We start from the raw sequence: 8,867 nt of genomic DNA, 5'->3' as shown, positions 1-8,867 counted from the left end.
AATGAATGGCCTTCACGGGACAAGAAATTTATCTGCTTCTTCACTCTGTCACTTATTAGCAGCAGGACTTGTAGCTTCTTTGGGCTCTAATTTTCACATCAGGCAGTTGGTGCTTCCCACCTTCACCTCACAGAGCTCTCTAAACTGCAACGCTCTGACCCCGCCACAACCTCACAACTGTATGAGACAGTGTAGTGTGTTAACTTGTGTCCCCCAAAACTCATGTCCACCCAGAATCTCAGAATGTAACCTTATTTGGAAGTAGGGTCTTTGCAGATATAATTAAGGTAAGGATCAAGATGGGCCCCAAATCCAATGAGAGCGTCCTTAAAAGAGACAGAAAAGGACACAGAGAGACACAGAGAAAAAGGCCATGTGAGAACGCATTGACGGCAGGGACTTGGTCTGTTATTTCACTCCCAGTGCCTAGAACAGTGCCTGAAAAACAGTAGGTGCTCAATAAATACTTGCTGAATGAATTTTGCATAATTGTCTTTACTGCTTGTATCAGTTAGTTTTCTGTGACTTGTAGCCAAGGAACTGTAACTTCTTTCTCCTGCTTGGCTGAGAACCTCCTGAGAGCAGGAAAGGGACTGGATGTTACTGAACACTAAACCACAGGCCCTGGCACAAGGCCGTATCTAGTAGAAATAAGCAGCTTTTTCTCAGGGAAACCCCAGGCACTGCACTAGACCTGGTGTCTAGATCTGCCAGAGCTAGATGGTTGGGTAAACTGGACGATAGTCTCAAGCCTCACCCAGGCCTGGGGTGAGAAGATCCTGGGGCAGCTGATGAGAAGAGCTTATAAAGAGGTTTGACTATCTCCCACACCAAATGATCCCTGGAGGGCACACCAACTACAGGTTGAGCGGGTGGAAGCTGGCACCAAGTGTTGTCACTAGACTCTTCTTGAGATGGAAAGAGAACTGCTGAGAACAGCCAGACCCAACCTCCACATAAGTCATGAAATTTCAAGCCACTGCCATTAAGTCCCAATGCCAGGTGTCCCTGTGGTAGCCCCAGAAAAGGAAATGAGGGGTGAGGAACAAAGCATGAGCAGCTTCAGATAGATGGGGCCTCTGAAATTATCTGTTCCTACCCCCTTGTTTTACAGATAGGGAATAAGACCCAGGGAATGTAGGTGACTTACCCCAGGGCACTTGTTGAGTGATGGCAGTGTCTGATGTGCACCCAGCTTGGTTTTAATCTTAAGAGGTTTGGTGATGGGGCACAATTCTCAATTCTGCCAATCTGCATGCAGAATTAAGGATGATCACGCTAGATCCACTTTTGAAGGCGAGTTTCCATAGTATTCATCAGCCCCTTAAGGGGGTACAGGACAAAAGAAAAATGGAGAGAGTGGAAGGCGCTGGGCCAGTCACATGGTGAGTTACAGCAGACCTGAGACCATCCCAGATTCTCAGCCACTCTCTACACTTCCTCCCCATGGGAAAGGCCATTTTTGCCTACGCACCACAAGGGCCTTGTCCTGTGGGCAGTGACAGAGAAGAGCTAGGAAAGACCCCAGAGCTGTACAGAAACCAACCCACTCTGAACTGTGCCCAGGAGGTCCCCCAGCAAGGTGAGCGCCACAGATCCATGGCCTCCAGAACTGGCACACATCTCCATTAAGACAGGCTCTGCCCTCTGGTTCAAATTGTTGTGTACATTATGCTCGAGTCTGCCATCTGTCTCCACAGATTGCACTGGACACCAGGCTGGCCAGGAAAGGGTCAGTTCTTGGAGGCAAATGATCTATTGATTGAACACAAATGCAAAGTATGAAAATTAATTGAGATATTTAATAGACAGTGCAAACCATAATTTCATCTGAATATAAATGTATGCACATGTTTCCAATGAGTTATCTATCAGTTATCACAAACAGCAACAAGGACCTTAGAGCTATGTTAGAAAAATGTATAGCTGGAATTTAATTCTAACAATTTCATTTGCTTTCAAGAGAACATCGATTTTAAATCAGTGTCACAAACTCCAAAAGAAAAGGGGAGTGGGCCAGAGTGGAAAACACAGGGGCCAGCACACAGGTGATGGACAGAAATACAACTCTCGAGGAAATCAAAATCAGATGCATTATTACAGCTAAGGACAAGGAAAAGCCTATGGCTTTTTAAAAACGACTTTTCTGCCAGTACCATACAAGTCTTACAGAGATGTGCGAGAAGTCAACTGATTTAAAAGGACAGAGGCTACATTTTCAGATCATTTCAACTGCAAACAGTCAATCCTTTCCATTGAGGATTCAGCAGTGGAGTTAGCAGAGTCCAGAAGCTCAATGTTGGATTTGCAAATACAGTTTATTTTACAGAAATTCAACATTATAAACAGCAGGCACCTCCCTCCCTGCCCGCCCACCCCCCACCCGTCCCACTGGGTGCAGACCATGCTGTGCAGAGTGAGGGGTGATGCGGCCCTACTGCTTTGGAGTGAGATTGGAGAGCGATGACAACCTGCCTGCACCACATCCTGCCTGCCCCATATGCGCACATGCCTGCCCGCTGCCGCAGGCCTCCAGAGTCTGTCTGGGCCCAGCCTGGGGCCGGACCAGTTACATGGATCCAGCCCAGTTCTCCAATTCCTTCATGTCGTCATCTTCCTCTTCCTTTTTCTTGGCTGTATGAGAGAGAAGAGGTTACTCAGAAGGGCTGGTTGGGGTGCTCTCAGGGCATTCTGGCTGGGTGTCAAGGCTGTGCCACAAAACAGTCCTGTCCTTGCAACCCCCTGCATCTCTAGGCTATCAGAAGACTGCTTCTCTATGCCTAAACACTGCAACAGAAAACTCCAGATAACCAGGAACATCTCAGCACCTCCCCTCAGCCCATATCAGGGCCAGGCAAAACAAGGAGGATCCTACAGTGAGAAAGTCGATGAGGATTTAGGTCTAAGCTGGGGAGGGGGAACCTCAGAAGACATGCAGATCTAATCTTCACCCCTGCCCTCCCGACTCCACCTCAAGTTGCTTGAACCACCCCTCCACATCTCCAGGGTGCTCTGACAGTCTTTGCCCACATGGAAATCCAGGCAGCTGACTCTATTTGGTGGAGGCTGTTCCCTTTTGATACACAGGAGAATGAGGTTGACTACAACCTGGGCATACTCTGCTCCCTGGGCTCTCTATCTGGGTTGAATCAAATGGCTTCACTTTTCTAGAAGCTCCGTCTGTTAATACTTCTATGCAGGGGTGAAATATCAGGGAGGAGAAGTAGGAAGAATGAAATGAAAATTCTGTTATTCCCAACAGTGTCTGTCAACTAATCTCTGAAGGACGTCAACACTTTACAGAACCATAGCTCTAGAAAAGCCAAAACTGTTCCTTTCCCAGTGGCTACCTGCAAAGTCCTGGGCTTTTAGCGGTGTGCAGAGCACAGGACATCAGACAAGGGGACAAGAGCTGTCTTGGACAGCTCCCAGTGCCTGGAACTTTCTCTCATTTGATGACAGAAAAAATTCTAAAGCAGTGGTTTTCAGTTGGGGGTGATTTTGCCCCTTATCCCCACTAAGGACACATGGCAATGTCTAGAGACATTTTTGGTTGTGCTTGTCACAACTGGGGAGGGGAGGGTGTATACTACCAGCTAGTGGGTAGAGGCCAGAGATGCTGCTAAGCATCCTACACTGCACAGACAGCCCCCCACAACAAAGAATTACCTGGCCCAAATGTCAATAGTGCTGAGGTTTCTAGAGGGAAACTATGAAAGGGCAGGTGATGTTGTCTCTGTAGCCATCACAGCAGATCCTACCTGGTTCTCAACCCTGGGCCAGACTCAGGACCCAAACAGAAGCCAAACAACCAGATTACCCACCCTATGGCATCATGGTATATCATGACTCCTTAGAGAAAAGAAACTCACTTGGTTTTGACGGTAGGGCTATAGAGGGAACATTTGGTAGAGGGACTGTTTCGGGTCCACTGATTTCCAGCAAATTCTTGTCTAGTTCTTCCTGTTCTAATTCTTCTAATTCTGCCATGAGCTCATCCTGGTAAAAGGAAACACAAGAGTGAGAAAAGACGGCCCTGGGAATCCAGCCACTGCTGCAGTGCCTCATCCCTGATGGTTCAATAGACGCATATACCTCTTCTGAGTTTAGAGGGGGAGAAAAGCTCCAACTTCTACACTCTGTGACTCAAACATCCTAAACATGCTTCTATTGTTGAGCAATTATCTATGTAAACGTCTGGTGTCCTGAACCACACTGTGAGAATCTTGAGAGAAGGGACTGTATTTTTTTCATTCCTGTTTATTTATCTCAGAGCTGGGCATACAGAGTATTTGCTTAATTGAAATTAACTTGATTAGTCCATCAGATTCCACTCTGAAAACATGAAAACCGTGGTGCTGGGAGCTGTAAGAGCTGTAGGCTATTTTCTCAGCTATATACTGGGAGTCACATAGCTCAAAGAGTTAGGTTCAGGGGAAAAGAGCTAACCATCAGTAAACTCAAACCTAAGGCATAATGAAATATCTTCAACAGGAGCTGTTATTGTATTTTAAAAATATAAGAGACTCAAGGTCCTAAATTGCTGTATCACACACTGGCAGGCAACTGAGATCCCAATGGATCCCTCAGAGGTTCCATTTAAATGTTCCTTCTTTGGCTTTACCTTTATCACATGTCAGACTTGTCTGACATGTGTCACCTCTGCATCCCCCAGCTTTGAGCTCAAGGCATACCACAAAAGGTGCAGAGTAACTACTTGTCAATTTTGACCTTGAAACCTGCTGAGGGATCCCAATGAAAGTTTCCTTACTCCATGTAAGCTTCTACTCTAAATGGTAAAAGCATCCCTCAAAGCACAGAATTCAGGTTAATACTACGCCCTGTCTCTGACCAAGACTCTGGAGAGAGAATAATAGGTGGTTTCCAAACCATATTCTCTCCCTGGGAGCCTTTGATAGAATATCAAGGCAGCCTGGGTGTATTTGAGAAGGTTACGCAATCTGTACAAAAATACTCACCTCATCAAATTCTTCTCCAAACCCTACAGGTTTAGAAATAGCTGTTGAAATCTCCTCTGCAAGTTCCTGCTGGTCAGCAATGTCCTGCATTAACTCATCGACTTTATCAATGTCCCTTTAAATGAAATGGACAGCTGTCATTATCAGTCGATTGGCCTGTGAGGTAGAAGCAAAACCACACTCCATACAATCTGCTTCCCAGCCTTGTCCCCCTAAAATTACTCCCTGCAAGAAACTACTCCTTTGTCATTATTGCCTTCCTCCTCCCCTTTAAAATAGAGAATCACAGAACCAACGGGATGGAAAAGTCCTTAGACACTACCTAGTCCAATATCCTAAGGAAACAAGGCTTATTAGCAAAGTTAGGTGGCAGAGTCAAGGTCTCACATACAAGTTAATAAACACGTGAGATGAGACCACAGGACTTTAAGTTCTGGGCCAAGGGCACCTCTCTCACAGGGAGGGGTAAAATCACAAATCTCAAAATATAGCCATACTACCTGACAGACCCTTCTCCAAGATACTCAAATATATTTTTGGATTTGAGTTCTTCTATTAGGCCCCAAAGGAAAGGCAAATATACAGAATTATTCGATATACCCTCTCAATTGTACAAACATACAATTATTCAATAAAATATATACATATGGACTCCAAAGAACACAGTCTTTTCTGATACATGCTCTGTGCTAGGCATCCTGGTAGAATGCAGAAATGAGTGGCCATGGATCTTACTCCAGCAGCTCAGTCCAATAAACATCCAGCCTCAGATAACACCTCACTTACTTGAAGGTGCTACTTTTCCTGCAACCTCACATTTCTAGAGCAGGGACCAACCAACATTTTCTGTAAAAGGCCAAATAGTAAATATTTGTGGGCCATACTGTCTCTGTCACAAATACTCTACTATTGTAGGAAAAAGCAGTTGCAAATAATATGTAAATGAATGGGTATGACTGTGTCTCGATAAAAGTTTATTTTCAAAAATAGGGGACAGGCCTACAGGCTGTATTTCATCAACCCCTGTTCTAGAGCATGGCTGAGTACTCGAAAGGAAGAAGAAAGGGCTTCAAGTGTGCCCCTAAAATATATGCCGCCAAGTCTAGGCACTAAAACAAATGCAGAATTTTGTTTAATGGGGAGGTCCTTACTTGAAGCCTGGTTACCCTTTCTTTAATTTTAACTGTAATAAACTTGGTTATCTCTTAGACCACTGCAAAAGTAGCCACGCAGAGGAGGAAGGATTGCTGAGGGCAAGAACACTGTCAATATAATAGCCAAAGCCCAAGAGCAGGGGAGGAGACAGGGAATTCAACCAAAAGCAGACACAGAACAGAGGGCTTTAAAGCCTTCTGATATATCACATGATTCAGAAAACCTGACAGCATCAGGAAGAAGCCAAAGACACTGTTTCTAGGCCCCAGCTCTGTCTGAGCTCACACATATCCCAGGGCAAGTAACCTCCATTCTCTGGAACTCGGCTTCCCCACCTTTATGATAAAGGCCTGGTGAGAGGACTTTCTAAGGACCTTTCCAAATTGAAACACTATGCGCACTACAATAAGCCTGAATTACTCAGAAAATATTATGTTTCATTCCATCATATCTGCTACCGAAGGCAGCAAGGTACATAATCTATTTTAGGAATTCCAAAAAAGAATGCAAATTAAAACAAACTCAGGTGTTTGAAACAATGAGTCAAGGGTCTGCTGAAGGCCATGGCCTGGGACAAGGCATCCCAGGGCCAGCACTGCCCTGCCTCACAGATGCTCCCTTCCACCACGGGTAGCCACATACATGTTGTCGTGGGCAGCCTTCATGGCCTTGGCAGCATAGCCCATGTTCTTGAGCACTTCAGTGTTGGTGTTGGCATTTTCCAGGGCCTCCCGCTGGAACTCAATGGTGGATAGTGTGCCGTCGATCTGTGCCAACTGCTTCTCATACCTCTTCTTGCGCTTTAGTGCCTGGAGGGCCGCTGCATGGGGGAAAAAAACAGAGTTTCAGGACCTAGATACAGGGTAGGTCAGCAGGGGTCAAAATGCCAGCAACAACTCTGCAAATTGTTTCAATGCTTCTGAAAATTACTAGGGCAACACATTGCACAGCTCAAGCCCTCTGGCCCAGTAATTTCCCTTCTGGAAATTTATTCAACAGAAGCAACAGCCCCAGGCCAAAAGATGGTTACTATAGCATTCTTTATCATAGAAAACACATCCTCCTATTCAAAATTCAGGTATCCTGCCCTTACAGTCTCAATTCCTTTCCCTACTCCAAAAAATTAACTTTAGCATACATCTTAGGTGGCATTAAGCCAGGAAGGAGGCTTAGCACAGACTGGCAGAAGTAAGGGCTAGGTTAGGCCAAGGAAGCTGCCGAGCTCCTGCCTTAGACCTGGACAGCACAAGACAGATACACAGACATATACACATATGCAAGCCCACTCCCCTGATGTCCAGAGCAAAGGACCAGAGCCATTTCCTGCACCTCACAATCACTTCCCCCAAGGAACAAGCTTTCTCCATATGTCACATGAATAGGTCCCCTGCTTCTTCCACTCACCACTCCCTGTTAGCCCAGGATTCTATCCTGAGAACCCATTCGCTAAAGGAAAATGGCCTTGTCTTGCACATAAGCAGTCCATAGTTCCTCCAAAGGAAGCAGGGAAAACCAGGAACATTGGTAAAATGTTTTACCTCCTCCCCCGAAGGATAAAACATGCTAAAGAGAACTTGTAAAACACCTGAAGAACAATGAAATGTTGTCTCATTAAAATCTGAAAGCCACTTAATCTGTTATTTCCTGTCATTCTGATGTGAATGGTCTAAACCATCCATGACTTCAAGAAATCCAACCTGCAGTGGGTCCAGGACCCTTACTGAGCACTCTTACTATCTGCTAGCACTAATTCATGCACACTATGTAAGTAACTTGTAACAGCAACCCTTTTAAGGTGAAAATAACCACTCCCTTTTAACAGATGAGGAAACTGAAGTTCACAAGAGAGGTTACATAACTCAGCCCAGCCCAGCTCAGCCAGGTGGGGAATTAAGCCAGGTGTGGAGCTCCAAAGTCCATGCCCTTTCTAACTATGTGGTTTTCCATCCTAATAGGGTGGTAAATGGGATCCCTGTATTTTATGCATGATTTTTCTGTAAATATGCAACTTGTCTAATAAAAAATGTAAAAAGAAAAACATGAATAATATATATATTATTTCATTCATGGGGGATGGCAGAGTTCTTGCTTATGTCCCTGGTATATTTGGGTATTTTTGCTTCCAAATCATTTATTCCTTGGAAGATTTTAGAATTAGGGTGGAGAGCTGAGAAATTTAGGATTGACATACAAAGAGGCACTGCCAATTGAAAATGTATTGGAGAAAAAGATAAAGTAGCTCTAAGACTATGGTGTTAATAGAGAAATAATAAATTTAGTTTAAAAAGTCTTAGAATGTAGCTGACTGCATCCAATCAGCTTCATAAACTTTTCTTTTTTAGCCATAAAACTTTTTATTAGAGAAGGTGTGCGTTATAGAACAATCATTCATAAAATACAGGAATCCAATATACCACCCTATTATTAACCCCTTGCATTGGTATGGAACCTTTGTTACAATTGATGAAAGCACATTTTTATAATTGTATTATTAGCTATAGCCATGGTTTAACTTAGGATTCACTGTGTAGTGCAGTTCCATGGATTTTTTAAGAAATTCTATTACCATGTATACAACTTACCATTTCAAAGCCCTTTTAACCACATTCGGATATATATTTTGATGCTGTTAATTACATTCACAATGTTTTGTTACCATCACCACCATCCATCACCAAAACATTTCTTTTGTTCCAAATAGGAACCCTGTACATTTCAAGCCTCTTCCCTACC

At 44.3% G+C, this 8,867-nt stretch overlaps 1 protein-coding gene across 1 annotated transcript in view; it reads right to left on the bottom strand.

Moving 5' to 3' along the window:
* Window positions 1-1,780: 1,780 nt before the first annotated feature.
* CHMP4B (charged multivesicular body protein 4B) overlaps window positions 1,781-8,867 on the bottom strand; it is a 58,168-nt gene continuing 51,081 nt past the window's right edge. The window contains exons 2-5 of the mRNA XM_037811645.1: window positions 6,777-6,954; window positions 4,980-5,094; window positions 3,873-3,999; window positions 1,781-2,634 (exon numbers count right to left, since the gene is read on the bottom strand). Of these exons, the coding sequence (XP_037667573.1) occupies window positions 2,570-2,634; window positions 3,873-3,999; window positions 4,980-5,094; window positions 6,777-6,954 (485 nt within the window). The 3' untranslated portion in view covers window positions 1,781-2,569. The remainder of the gene's footprint in view (window positions 2,635-3,872; window positions 4,000-4,979; window positions 5,095-6,776; window positions 6,955-8,867) is intronic.

The sequence above is a fragment of the Choloepus didactylus genome, chromosome 19 (genome assembly GCF_015220235.1).
Source record: "Choloepus didactylus isolate mChoDid1 chromosome 19, mChoDid1.pri, whole genome shotgun sequence".
NCBI classification, from domain to species: Eukaryota; Metazoa; Chordata; class Mammalia; order Pilosa; family Megalonychidae; genus Choloepus; species Choloepus didactylus.
This window is presented reverse-complemented; position numbering and strand designations above follow the sequence as displayed.